Genomic DNA, 15,259 nt, shown 5'->3' on the forward strand with positions numbered 1-15,259 from the left:
CCTCGGGCCCAGGCTGCGGACGAGGCGCTGCGCGCGCCGCGGGGCCGGACAGGGGCCGCGCAGACTGACGGGCGGGGCGGGCCCCCAGCAGCACTCCGGCGCTCGGGAGGGAAGTCTTGCCTCTCCCTTTAAATGCTGCTGCTGGGCCCGGCCCAGCCCCCCCATCGGGTTGCGCAACTCTGTCATGAGGGCGGGGGAGGCTGACTCTGGGCTCCGCCCTGGCCGGCGCCTTTAAGAGACCAGTGTCGTGTGACGCTTCCTTGCTCCCATCCCCCTCCCCCCTCTCGACACACCTGTTTGCGTGCGGGGCGGGGCGAGGGGAAGGGAAAAAGGAGGCTGTCGCGAGTCTGCGTCCCCTGTCTCGCGCATGCGCAATAAGGGGACCTGGAATCGTGTATTCAAAATGGCGGCGGCGATGGATGTGGACACCCCGAGCGGCACCAACAGTAGCGCCAGTAAGAAGCGCTTCGAAGTGAAGAAGGTGTGGTCTCTGGGGGGCGTCACCCTGACAGCTGCGGGGCGAGATAGGGGCGAACGGGCCGGTCGCTCCGGGGCCGGTCTTGTTCTCCTCAGGGGCCGGGTCTCCGGTTCCGCGCTATTCAGGAGAGGGCGGGGCTCTGGGTTTCTGGCGGAGTTCGGGGCCAATAGCTGCGGCGGGGCCGCTGTACGTGGGGGATGGAGGGGCCAATCAGCCGCGCTGTTGTTGCCGGGTGACAGCAGCGTGCGGGGAGGGGCGAAGGGGTGGGGCTGTGTCAGGGAGGCGCCTGCTCTCTCACAGGGGCCTGGGCGGTGGCAGGCGGGGAGGGATGGGGGCGGGGCGACGCCTCGGCTCAGCCAACTCTGTCAGGACGATGCTGCGCGGCCTGGCCGGGGTGGGGGTGTGGGGGGACGCGCGGGGGGCGAGGTAACGCACCGGGGACACGGCTGCATGCCGGCTGCCTGGGGTCTCTGGTGTGGCCCTGCCCCAACACGGAGCCACCCGTGACGGGGCCTCGCTGCCACTTAATTTGGTGATGTCAGGACGTGGGAGCCATCTCCTGTGGGGGGTGGAGGGGGGTCTGCTGACAGGCGGAAGGCTCCTTCTTCCTGACCCTGATCTAGTCTTTGGGGTGGTGCAGGGGACCCGCGGACAGTGCTGCTGCACCTTTGCCAGTGGCCTCGGCTCCTCGTCCCCACCCCCTGGATTCTGTCCCGAAGCTGGCTGGGGCCCATCCAGGAGGAAGGATGTCTTGTCTCATTTCCTTCTTTCATTCAACCCCCAAAACGAAGGGTCAGGGAGCCAGAGGTGCGCTGGCAGCCCAGGAGCGGGCCCTGCATGATGAGGTTTCTCTTGTCAACCCAGCGAGAAGTTTGCCCATGGAGTCATCCACTGGGCAAAAGTGAAAACGGTGCTCAGGACCTCTCATAACCTTCCTCAGACACCTGAGTGACAGAAGTAGTGGCCGCCGCGCTCCAGGAGTGTGTGTGAATGTGAATTTGATTGTGGGTAAGACTGGCTCTTGCTGAGTGAAGCTTGTCCTACATGACCTCCCCTGGCAACATGTGATGTCAGAGATCTCGTGACTCCAGTCAGAGCTTCTAGTCACAGGCCAGTTGGTTACTCCAGCCTTGCCCAGTGGGCATGAATACAACATCACCAGAAATGAAGACTCTCTAACTGTAGCGTAGTTGATTGGATCATCTTCTGACTTCCCCTGTAGCTATATTGGCTTTACTGATCTGACAGAAGTAAAATAAGTAATAAAATCCTGATTTTTATCTCTAAATTTAATAGCTGTGACTTGGATACATCAGGTCTCCTGAGTAAGAAGGCTTTTACAAATTTACATTGTTACTTCTCAGTTTAGAAAAACACTTTAATGGTAGCAGTGGTCAGAAATCTGGGCCTGCAGTTTATGCAGCATGAAAACACTGAGAGGGGAGGAAAAGTAATTTGTACAAAGAGCTATAATGAGCAAGTAAGGAGACATTTAAGACAAGTATCAGGAAACACTTACTAATGGTGACATCTGTTGGTAGGTGGACTCTGAGAAGACGTGATGGAAACATCACTTGATATGCTTGTATACAGGAAAATATATACTGTGGAGAACAATCACTGGAAAGGGAGTTAGACAATAATCTCTAACTTATATTGCTGTGACATAATCGGTCTAGAGTTATATTTGCCACCCACAATGTCAGGCAACCAAGTTCTGGTATCCTGTGTAATTATGAAGTGTCTTCTAATTGAATCTTTTTGGGGGGGCAGAGAAGGGGATGGGATGCACTCTGTTACAATTCTGTATCATTTGGCTAGGAGTTCCAATCCTGTGTTGATTTTTTTTTTTTTTCTTTCAAATATTGTCCCCTTAAATGCATAGCAGACCCTCTTCTTATAGGCTTTTGTGATCATGGAAGTCAATCCCTTTTTTGGGGGGGACGACACCTCAAATCTCACCTTTTAAGCGATTTTTTTAGCTCCCCACCCCAAAAAAACCCAACAACCATTTATTCAGTTACCCATACTGGATCCTCAGATGTGCCCTGCAGTTCTTTGTGCTATCTCCTATTGTGTTTGAAAAAAGGGACTTCAGTGCAGGGAGGCATATAAACTGTCTCAAGTAATTGGTTCCCATTGTTCTGCAGTGGTGAGTTATTGGTAGGGCTGCTGCTAATGGTGGTAGTTTCTGTTTTGTCAAGGATATCTGGATTGGACTTCCAATAAGGTGCACGCTTTCCATCCATTCCATCAGTGCTAAGGATGTGGCTTGGGGAGCAAAAGACCCACCTGGATATGGGATTCAGATCTCTTGAATAGAAATATGAATGGTTGCATTTGTTTGAGTAAAAATAAGGGACTTATATTTAAGAGTGACTGGCTTATGTAGGTAAATGAGCCTCTTTCCTAACTAGGAGTCTGTTTTATATTTATATTTCTTGTGTAATAAATAATTTCTGCTGTTTCCTGGGTTGGTGGGAAATGCTTGAGTCTTGGGGTGGATTCAGGAGTGTCTCATTACTCCCAAGCAATTCTAACTTTTCCAAAGAGTGGTGGTGGTGGTAGGTTTTCAAGGAAATCTCCCTATCCTGTGCTCTGAACAGCTGGGATCTCAGGAATAGTGCAACGGGGGGTGGGGGGGAAGGAATCCTCTGACAGATATTGTAATTTCAATAGAAAATGTGTTCTTCTTTCTCTTTGTAGTGGAATGCAGTAGCTCTCTGGGCCTGGGACATTGTGGTTGATAACTGTGCCATTTGCAGGAACCATATCATGGATCTGTGTAAGTAAATGGAGTGGGGGGAAATTACAGGCACTATGGCTATTCAGACATGGCAGTTCCCTCACAGATGTGATGTACAGCCAAAATCACCTCTAGGAGTGAGGTTTTTTTCAAAGTCCAAAATTGCAAGCTTGTGTTTTGGTAATGTTTAAAGGCCAGGATCTAATCTCCTTCACCACCGCATTTCCCTTTTTTCCCCACTTTAAAAGAGGGACAAATTGAAGAATTAAATTGGTATCACACTGCTACACAGGAGGCAGTGTTGGCTGGGCAGGCGTTTGGAAAGAAGTGCCAGGAGGTGGAGTAATGATGAGGGGCCAAAGGTGAGATGGGATTATTTAGGGGTGGGAATCATGTATAAACTGAACTAATTAGAAAACCCAAATTGATTATTGACTCTTGCATTAAGCCAGTGAAGATTATGACACACAATACTTATACAATTACTGACAGACCAAGAGTCCAGTCAAACCACTAACCTCAATTTGTATCATTCCACAGAAGATAGCATTAGCTACCTCATGCTGGGTATTATAATCTGGAATTGTGTGGTGGCTATCCAGAGGCATATGGATTGTTTTGTTATAGAATAGACAAACCAAACAATCAAAAATACTTGAACAATACAAACATTACCCTTAAATGTCTGTTCTGCTTTATCTGGGAACACTGTACAATAAGCTTAATTTTACAAATAAACATCAAAACACTTACTCCATATGAAGAGTATTAAACTGGAGTTCAGTTTAAAAAATTTCTAACATGAAGTGTACACGTGCACACAGATCAGTCACTCGTATCAATTCTGCAAAGAGTTACAAAATGGGTACAAAAACAGATTCTCAGAATTGAGTGTTAGCAGAGGCACAAAATCTAACTGCCTACCCTTGCCTTAGTATAGATGGACAAAAAAAATATTTGGCATACTCTAGGTGAACCCTGTGAGAACAGTTTTCCAAGGCTGGTCTTGCTTTGTTCATTATCTTTAGTTTTGTAAAATAAAAAGTACACCTGTGGGGCATTTAAACATTTGAGGCCCTAGTTAAAATATAGGCATGAGCAAATCTTGGTCCTCAGAGAATCCCATAGGTTAACATAATTTTTAATAATTCATGGAATAAATTCTGTTTATATAAACCAGTGGAACTTGGTGTGACTTAAGTCAACTGACCTACCCCCAAACTATTTATGGTCTTCCATACCAAGACCTAACATGCAGTATTTGGTCAGGTCTGACATTTATTTTGAGAAATCATGGAGAACTGGGAAAGAGTGGAGAAATTTTTGTGGGGGAGGGAATGGAAAGAATGATCCTGGCTGTTACTATCTTGGTAAGTCTCATGTCAGCCTTAATAAAATAACGGACCAAATACTAAGAGGAAAAAATTACATCTAGAAGATAAGCAGTAACAGGTTTAGAAAAACTCACACCACAGTGTATTGGTTTTTGGGGGAGGCAAGTGAGGGATTGTGCAAGTAGAACAACACACAGTGGTTGAATGGAACCTGATGTAATAACTTGATTTTGGGGAAGCACTTAATTATGTTTAACAAATTTTTTACTTGCTAAATTAATTCATATTGGCTTGGATAGGGGCACTGTCGCATGAAAATAGGCTGAGCTACAAACAAACCGTGATACTTGTACAGAGTTGGGGAAGTGTCTAACTGGGTGCTGTAAGGATTAGTGTTGGTTCTGGACTTATTTAACCTAATTAATCTGGAAGAAAGTAAACAGCATTTTAATTTTTCATATAGTAAACTTAGAGGTCAGAAATCATTCAGAAACTGAAATTAATATCTGCAGGACCACCAAAATGAGACTTCTAAAAAATGCAAGGTAATATACTTGGGATTAGGGTATGTGAAACAGAGATTTAATGGCAAGGGAAAACCTGGAAAGCAGGAATGTTGAAAGAGAGCTATGAGTAATAGGAAGCAGAATATTAAAATATTATACACACAAACTACATTAAAAGAACATTTGGCTTGCAAAGTCAAGCACTAAAAAATTAGGAAATGCCAGGAGTCTATCCTGTGCACTGAATGAGGCAGGAGTCCTCTGGGGTGGAAAAAAGTACATGATCATGTAATTAAAAGCTGTATCAGAGGGCTGAATTAAAGGTTGCACAGATAGCCTTCATTCTGGCTTTTCCTAACTTTTGAATGTTTAGCTCTGCAACCTTAGAGGTTTAACAATTTTGTGTGTCACTTTCTAAATGTTTTAATATGACCAAAATGTATTTTTCCTCTAGCCTTGTTCTCAAACAGCTGAACCATTTTGGCTAAAATTGGGGGGGGGGGAAGCACCCTGAGGTAGACACCTGCCATGTAAAATTTCAGCTCAAATAGGTAAGGTTTGGCAAAGTTTAGAGGCAACTTGAAATATAAGACATGTCTGGCAATCTGAATGATATGCAGTATTACCAGCCTCCTCCTGTAATGAATTTGCAATGTAATATACTAACAAAAAAGACTAGTGCAGTCTTGGGCTGCATACATTGAGCTATTAAAGAAGCCGCTGTCTGGTCAACTCTGGTGACGCTGCACCTGCAATACTGTATTGACTTTGGCCATCTCATAATCACAAAAATATATACGAACAGGATCGAGTCCAGAGAAGAGACACACAATGCTTAAGGGATTGAAGGGATTAATTTGAGAAGACTAAAAAGTAATTGTGAATAGCTTGACTATGTGATGACTAAGCCTGGAACATAACTGTCTACAAATATTTGGACGATGTAAACACTAATGGAGGAAAGAAATATGGTACAGGGGATTATAACTAGAAGTGACCATATGACCTTGAGCAGAAAAATGAAACTAAATATTGAGACAATCCAATAGAAATATATAGTATTGTAAATATAAAGTACTGGAATAGTCTTCCAAAGAGCATAGTGGAATCCCCTCCTGTGCCAAATTTTAAAAACTGGACTGGGGAAGCCCTAGAAAACTTTGTAGGAAACAGATCTGCACTAGCGGTAAGGTGATTAGTTGACTTGATTGTTTCTTCCATCTCTGACTTCTGATGCAGTACAGTACTTGAAGCCATGAATAAATCTAGAAGGCAACTTTGCAGGGAGAAAGAGAACACCATGTAGTGTGTATTTTCACAATACTGTTGCTCAAAAAGGAGCCACTCAAAATAATAAAAGGGGGGGGGAAAAGAGGAGTCTACTGGGTAGCCACACCTTAACAAGTATTAATTTGGAGGTCCATTAATATATCTGCAAATAAAGGAGAACCATGCCTTATTTTCTGTCAGCAATTATTAGAGAGAAAATTGAATCTTAGGTTGCTTCTCTTTCCATATTAACATACCGAAGGCTGCCAAAGTAGTGGAGGAAACAAAAGGGGTCTCTTACTGGAGAAATGCTGAAATACATGTTTACTGTGGGATCCTGACCACTCTCCTACTGCAAGACATTTGGGTGGCACTTCTTTCAAATACTACAGATAGCTCATGCTTGTCAACAAGACTCCAGGTCTCTGCCACACCCCTTCTGCCTTCACTTCAGATTCTCTGCCACTAGCAAAGAGAAGTAGTTAAGCACTCCCATGTTATCTACTACAGTCTCTGCTTTTATAGTTTAATTTGGGGCAGCAGCCAGCAAATCTCCCCTGCTTGGTGGGGTGGGGAGGGGCAGAGGCAGAATTTTCAGGATTTGCTCCCTGAATGAGGCCACCAATGGAGCTCCTTCTCTCCCTTTGTTAACCCCTTGTCTGTCATGGTGGAGCTGGAAACGTGGAGAAGCAGAAGGTCAAGAGGTGATCCATCTGCAAGGATGCTGCCTTGGGAGCTAAAGAATGGGCGTATGTCTATGATTGCCTCCAACCTGCCAAGACTTGCCCTATCAGGGAAGGAGTTCAGTCTGGATGGCTCATTTGGGGGCCTTTGCATCCACCATCACCATCCCAGGGCTCCCCCATAGATGTCTCTGCAAGCGGTCTGACCTCTTAAGTGTTTGGGACTCTGCAGTATGGACCATACTTGCTGATGAACAGCTCTTCAGGAATAAGTCCAAAACTCCTTTTACACACTCACATACATACATACATACACACACTCTAAAGTGAAAAGTCTCCCCCTGAAGAGAGAAGCTCCAAGGTCCTACTTCAGGTTTTTTAAGTGAGTAATTTTATTTGCCAAGGAATCTGGTGTCCTGTCTGACCCATCTTATTCCCAAGAGGAAGATCTGGACACTCAGGGAAGCTTTCCCCTATGCTTCCTATTCAATTCTAATACTGAATGATGCGAACCACCAGAGCTCAAAACCTACACATCCCTACAAATTAACCTGAGCCAGAACACCAGCTGAGACAGAACTTTGTAGATAACCATGATCACCTCAAAATGGCAAAAGTGTTCTAGATCCTAATCACCTTCCACAAGTTCTGACTTTTCCTCAGGAGCAAACAATCATAACCCCAAGCCAGAGAAGTAGGATAGATTCTTTCCTCTGTAAATATTTGGAATGGCAAAGAGGAAGGAAGAGGATGTCAAGATCAAGCGAGCAAAACAAGACAAACAGGCTAAAACCAAGGATAAATATCTCCTATCCAACGCTAAGGAGGAGTTTGCCACAAACTACAACAAATCAATGAATTTTTATACTGTGTTTGTGTTGATGGAACCCTGGACTGGGGCTGGGGAGAGGGGCAGACATGGGGAGGGACACAGAGAGCTATGACAGCTAATTTAGTGGGCAGGTGTCAACTTTGGTTTAAGCCCTGGACAGTGGATAACTATTCAAAGTAAATTCTTTGTGCCTTAGAATTATCAGGTGGAATATGTTGAGAGAGAAGCTTGATGTGTTATACCCAATACTATGGACATACCAAAGCATTTTCTCCTCGCTTTTCAAAGTCTGGGAAGGAGCAGAAGTTCTTTTAATCCTTACCCATCGCAAAGGTAGCAGGGAAGGGATGACACATCCCTGTTCTGGGTCTAGGTATTACCTCTGAAATGTCTGAGGGAAGCTAGTACAGCCCAAACAGTAAGTATGACAAGAGCCATCTTACCTCCATGCAGAAATAGGTTTAGGGCAAGATATCCTACTTCTCAGAGTCCCAGTTGATTTTGGAGAGAGGTATGGGTGATTGTGCAGTTCAGAGCATCAGGCTCTTCCACATACCTTCACTTAATTTTTCAGTCTCCAGAAGTCAGCATACAATCATCCTTTTGAAGGTAATTTCTCACCTCTTATAACTATGGGTGATTGAGCTCTTCCTCTCGAGATGAAAAATGCTCAGAGATCTACTCAGTATCCATAGCAAGAAAAAGATCTTATGGAATCTCAGCCATCTTAGACCTTGAGAGACTAAACAGTTCCACTAAGAAGATAAAATTCAGGATGGATTCTGCTAGATTCCCCAACATAAGGGGTTCTTATGGAGACACTGCATCAACAAACTATCTGGAATGGTCCCCAACCCCCAAGAAGTACACTAACTGATATCCAAGCAACTACATTATCCCTCGCTTGACTTATTAGTATCAAGCAGGAATGCAAAGGCAAGACTCTTCTGCACGAGGGAAGCAGGTCAAAGATTAATAGGAACGGACACTGGCTCATAGATGACTGAATAAAGTCTGTGGTTCCCCCTTCTGCTCCTAGGAAGAATGACTGATTACAATGTTTTTTAAATTTGCCACCCCAAATTGGCCAAAGAAAAGTTGTTGCAGCTGTCTGTTCCTGTCCCAGGATGTGCTCCTGCGTCCCAATCCTAACTATGTAAGACTGAGTCTGGGCATTGAAATGATGAATTCCAAACCAATGGGCAATTCTCCAAAGTAACAAAACTCTGTCAGCCTCCTGAATACCTTCCACCTTCTTGAGTAACTAAAGAATTTGGACACAGTTCCATTGGTGTCAAGATTGAAAGGTCAGCAACAAGAACCCAGGTGTTCAGCTCTTCTGAATTTCTTATGCGATTGCCTAGATTTTGAACCCAAGACTTTCGTGAAAAGATGTGACTCTGGAAAGTGTGTGACAAATGAAATCTTACCTAAATCTGTAGTAGATTACCTGGTGGTATTGAAAATCCCTAGGTATAACTTGGTATGGATAGTTGCTCACAACCAAGGTTAACTCACCTTTTCATACCTCATGAGAAAACTGTTCTTCCTCTTGTTTGTCTAATGCCTGAACACCTGAAAGAAAATGTATGATAAATCTGAGAAGAGCAATTAAAACAGACTTCAGTAGAATAGATCAATGCAGTAAAACTTCATCTTTCTTAGTTTCCACAATAAATGCCTAGGCTTGAAAGCATCCAAATCCTCCATGGTTTGGTGGGTCAAATTCTATATCCCTGAAGTGTATTCAGACACAAACTAACTTCAGAAAGTACTGTAGCGTATTCAACTTCTTCCTTGGTAGGAAAAAGATCTCTCCCCTGGTTACCTATCAAAATTGTTAATAACAATGTGGGCTTGACTTCTACTGCTTTGCAGAAGCATCCTTTGTCAGGGGGGTGCTTTAAGCATTGGCATCAAAACCGTATAATATTGATTCTAGGGAAGGGGCAGTACTTACCTTTATCTCATCCTTACTGCTTATTTTATTTCAGATTACACTCTAATTGGAGGTTCCAGAGTAGCAGCCGTGTTTAGTCTGTATTCGCAAAAAGAAAAGGGGTACTTGTGGCACCTTAGAGACTAGCCAATTTATTTGAGCATAAGCTTTCATGAGCTACAGCTCACTTCATCGGATGAATGCATCCAATGAAGTGAGCTGTAGCTCATGAAAGCTTATGCTCAAATAAATTGGCTAGTCTCTAAGGTGCCACAAGTACTCTAATTGGAGAGGTCCAACTCTAGAACGGAAAATCTGGGGCTGACCTCTTCCTTCTTTTTCCCCTCCCTTCTCCTTTCATGCCACCTGAGAAGTTCTTTGGGCATTTTTACGACGGTCTTTGCAGGTTCCCTCTCAATATAACACCTGAATAAGAAATTACTGTTAAGTAATATTTAACATGCACTGTACCATGTAGCTTTGGAAGTGCTTATCTGGTACAAGGCTACAAAGATGTGGCCAAGGTCCATGCTACATGAATAAATTTGCACAAGCACTGATTGTTACAAACCAAATATCTTGAACGAGGGCAGTCCCAGATAGAGAATCTTGTATAGCAAATCTTCCTCTTAACTAAATCTTTCCTCACAATTTTGATACAATAATCCGTAACAATAATAACTATAATAAAAACCCTTCAAAGGCCAAACAGACTTTGGTATGACCAAATTAGAAATATTTATCTTTACAATTTGGCAAGCAGACACATTTCAGTGACAGATGATATAGGTACTCCTACACAATTCCCCCCTCATACCCCCAAAATAATCAAAGAAAGTGAACAAAAAAATCTGTCTTCATTAATAACTGATTAGTTCATCCCTCCCCAATTTGAAAAAAAATCTTACTTAAACCCAGTGATTTCCAACACTGCTTGCTTGTAATAAGTCCAACAAAACAAAGAGCTCGGGTATTTTTCCTCATTTACTGTAGTAAAGAGGATTGTTTGTTACAAGTAGAAAGGGTCCCACTTCTGAATGTGTTTAATCTTTCTCTACAGGTATAGAATGTCAAGCTAACCAGGCATCGGCTACCTCTGAAGAGTGTACTGTCGCATGGGGTGTCTGCAATGTAAGGCAAACTGCTTTCACTAACCAACTATTATGAAAAAATTAGGTCCCCTCTTTTCTATTACTCAAAATCAGAATAGAGAAAGTCAGCTAATCCATTAAGATGGTATCATAATTCTTTACTAGGAAAGAATTTTCAAACCCTGGATGCTTACTGTGACGTAGAGAGATGACGAGAAGAAGGGAAGAAGAAAATGGAAAAATGAGGGTTGGGAATGTGTAGAACAAGACAGGTTGGGAGAAAGAGAATACAGAAGAGGAAGGGGTAAAGGATAGAAATACCTCTGTACCTTGTTGCTTGGCAATACTGTAGGAATTTAATTTTGAAATGTGAATATCTGAATATTCAAGGGACAGGCTCATAGCTGGGAGTTATCCCATCCTCAGAAAACAAAGTGTTATTGTATGCCAACACATCGATTTCTCGATGTGCAAGCCTATGTGAAGGGTCAATTTTTTGACTAGAGGGTTTGTTTCTGTATTTAAAAATTGTTCCAGTTAATTTCAGATTTTCCCATTTTGCTGAGGCATCGCTGCCCTTCAGACAGGGTACCAGCCATGTCTCTAGACTCAAGCATGCAAATCAGCATTTCCCACCACCTCATGTACTGGCAAGGGCATACTGTGTATGTATGTATGCATGCAAGGCATGCATTGCATGCCCGAGGACTGGTTTTACCTGCAGAATAGTTCTGGGCAGCCCCTGAACATGCATGAAGGATACATTTATTTATTTTTTTTTAGAACTAAATGGCATCCTGCACACAGTGTGATCACATGTACACTGTATGTGTTAGGTCACAACACATGCAGGATGCCATTTTGCCTGGAGGTTTGGCATTGTTTGCTTGACTAAGTGTCATGGCATGCCACTGTGTCCAGGGTAACAGTTAAAGGGTTGCATAAAGAAACTACTCTTGCCAGACTTGGACCTGGCTACATTACAAAAACTACTATGTGGTGGAGCCATGTTACAACAAGATAGTGCCTCAACAAGGCTAAAAACAAAGTTGTATCTGTCTACAGAGGCAAGATAAAATCATGGCTTTTAGTGTTTTACTTAAGTGTTTGGAACTGGGATTCCCAACATAAGCCTTTAATGGGACTAATAAGTGGGGCCCTAATTTTTAAGGAGCTAAGGGAGGACAGCATCTGCAGCAAATATGTAATAGAGCTTTCTATCTGGCCTCCCAAAGTCACTTGTATTCAAACATCATTTGGTTCAGAGTACTTGCAGAATGCTTCCTTCAGCTTCTACCTTCATCTCCATCATTCCTGCCCTTCAGGACGTTCTCTGGTTCTTCAAATATTTGTCCACTATGAAATTCCTCTTCTTGGCTTCATAGACATATCTCTATTGGCCTCTACTCTGCTAGTACTAACAGCTGCTGAACCCTGCTCTCCCTCTTTTGTCAAATCTGTGGTTTGCCTTAGCATCAGCTGTGAAACAGCCTCTTCGCTGCTACTTCATTGATATTTCCCTTCCTTTTTTTAACAGATCAAAACCATCCTCTTCCTTGCCATTTATCATTGAGCTCAGTCAGCTCTCCACATCTCCTTGTTTACAAATGCTCAGTGTACCCTTTTTTTATAGTGACACTTTCGTTGCTTTAATTTCTCTGTATTAAGAGATTCATGAACAGCACCTTATGAAACTATGTAACTTGTACCTTCTCTTTCAGCATGCTTTCCACTTCCACTGCATCTCTCGTTGGCTTAAGACTCGCCAGGTGTGTCCACTGGACAACAGAGAATGGGAGTTCCAAAAGTAAGTATCCTGTGCCTTTCCCAACATGGAACATACTATTGCCCATCCATTGGCTCTTGTGATGAGTGCTAGGCAATGTTAATCTCTGCTAGATCTTGCTGATAGAGTACCCAGGTATCTTTCTCATTTCGGGGTTTGGCCGCATACTCTGCTCCTACTAGGAGGAGTTTTCTGTGTCACTGTACAGTGATCTTTGCTAACAGAGTTTATGGGCTCTGAAGGGTGTCCAGATAGTCCTGGTGTAAGTGAGAGCAGTTATAAACTGGAGCTCTACATCGACGTTTTCCTCTAGAGAGCATAGAGAAGTGAAATTCACTGATAGCAGAGCCCCACATGAGTGACTTGGGTTCAGAAACTAACCTGGGTTAAATCCATTGCTCCAAAATCTGGGTATTGTGTTTATGTCAAGATGCCAAAAATTGTATCAGGTCACTCTGACCTTGCATTGTTGAGATTTGTTTTAAAACCCTATTAAGGTTACAGATGACTAAAACTAACTTAGCTGTCTTGGCTTGGTGGATGTTTGCTTGCAGTGCAGAACCACTAGGCAAATTAGCCAGACTGATGGCCTTGCATAAAGACCCATCATTAGAATAGCTAGAGAAGCTGCTGATTAGTATTGAGGGGCACTGACCTATTTATATGGGGGTACAGAAGTGTGATACTAGGGAGTATTGAAGGTTGGGTTTGAGATGCAGTAAGCTGAAAATGGTATCAAGAAGCTTACCTAGCACCCGCCCCACTCTGCCTGGTTTAACGGAATCATTTATCTATTAACCACTTACTTTGCTAGGTACAGATTCACCCAGATTTTTTTAAAAGAGCATTCTCTTTAAACTGTCCTGACTTCTAAAGCAGGAGTGTTAAAATTTCTCAGTCCCATATTTGGGCATTAATTGGCACTCAGTTGTGTAAATGGCTGCTTCTGTGACAACTTCAGCACTGAAGTGCAGGATTTGAACATCTTAAGGCAGCCATAATTGAAAACTGGACTCATGGGGCAGCTATTCTGTTTGGCTAGTGACTAAGATGTTTAGGTACCAGTATGAGACATGAACTGGCTTACATTTTACACATGCCTAGTAGTGTATAAGGGGTAATGATATACTCCAGCCTCTCTATACCAAGGACAGACTTGAGAAGTGGAGTTCAGGCAGGAGATTGTGACAATAGGGTCACAAGTCCATGAAATGATAAGCTAGTTAGTCTCCCCCAATTAATCACTAATGTCTGGGAGAATTAAGGAAAAAGTTAAATAGGTACCTTTGCTTTTTGCTATTTCTACTGAGGTTGAAATACATATTTGTATGTTGCATGTTAATTGGATTAAATATTATCATGAGAGTAAAGCTGGTGCCAAAAAATCAACATTGGTATTCAGTATAAAAATAACAAGCACGGTAACATAACAAATATTTGTATTTTCAGGTATGGGCACTAAGGAAAGATGGTCGCCAAGTTTACCCTTCTGTCACCACCATAATTGGCTCCTCTTGTTAGTGGGTCTGTTTTAGGAATTATGTAAATCAGTTATGTCTTGTTTTTTGCTTTAATCTTAATGCTGCCGTATTGTATACTCTTAAATAAAATATTGTTGGAACATCCCATCTAACTTTGTTTTGTATTCATGAATGAAATGATTGTGAACAGGGTGGTATCCTCTTCAAAGGGAATCCAACTGGGCTTTTATTAGTCAATTTAGTGTTAGTGACAGTTCTGGGGACTACCATCCTGTGTTCCACAAGACAGAACTTCCCATACAACCTGCCTTGTCAATATGCCTGACTTCTCACCAAGCAATTTAAAACTACATCTTTGCACTTACTAAATTCTGTGAGAGGTCAATGGGAGGAGGACCTGGCCCTTAATTCTGGGCCAGCAGAGGGGTTTTAGTTGTGCTGACAGTATTTTTAAGATGGACACTTTTCTGCTAGAAGGCAGACCGTGATATCAGTTGATCATTTCATACAAATTCCCTATTGTCATCAGATGGAAATTACTTTCCATTGCTTCTGATATGAAACTCAAGTAGAACAGATGATTTACAAGGAGAAAACCTCGTTAACAATTCCCAGTTCATTGAACCCATTCAGCTTGGTGGTGTTGAGCTGAGTGCAGGTTCTCAAATGTTGCTACTCCTAAAACACTTCTAAATAAAAGGTACAAATAAGGTCCCTGCCTCAAGTAGCTCACATTCAAAATTGTTTTCAAAGCCACAAATGGGGCAGTGAATAAGCAAATTAGAAGTGAAGGTCATCCAGTTTTAGATTCCCAGTTCAAATCAAGCCTGGGGTTATATGACCCAAAGTCATTACCATCTGATCACTATGTAGTGGTCTATATTAAACTTGGTCTGTCTGGTTCCCAGTTGACAACCATCCATATAACACAATCCTCATAATGTGGCATCTGTATTCACAGTCTCAGCAGAAAGGCCAAGGACTCTCATGACCATAGAGATAAAATCTTACCACAAAATATGGTCCTACCTCATTAGCATTAAGGCATGTTGTGGTAATTTTGGAAAATTAACATTGCTGTTGCTTGCTATACTAGATCTATAAATGAATGACT

At 42.8% G+C, this 15,259-nt stretch overlaps 1 protein-coding gene across 1 annotated transcript; it reads left to right on the forward strand.

The window, feature by feature from the left end:
- The first annotated feature begins 267 nt into the window (after positions 1 to 267).
- RBX1 (ring-box 1) lies at positions 268 to 14,292 on the forward strand. The gene is made up of 5 exons (XM_077830509.1): positions 268 to 481; positions 3,185 to 3,263; positions 10,848 to 10,918; positions 12,600 to 12,685; positions 14,114 to 14,292. The coding sequence occupies exons 1-5, from the start codon at positions 368 to 370 to the stop codon at positions 14,124 to 14,126; spliced, it is 363 nt and encodes a 120-aa protein (XP_077686635.1). The 5' UTR covers positions 268 to 367; the 3' UTR covers positions 14,127 to 14,292.
- Positions 14,293 to 15,259: the final 967 nt, after the last annotated feature.

This window comes from Eretmochelys imbricata, chromosome 1 (assembly GCF_965152235.1).
Source record: "Eretmochelys imbricata isolate rEreImb1 chromosome 1, rEreImb1.hap1, whole genome shotgun sequence".
Lineage (NCBI taxonomy): Eukaryota > Metazoa > Chordata > Testudines > Cheloniidae > Eretmochelys > Eretmochelys imbricata.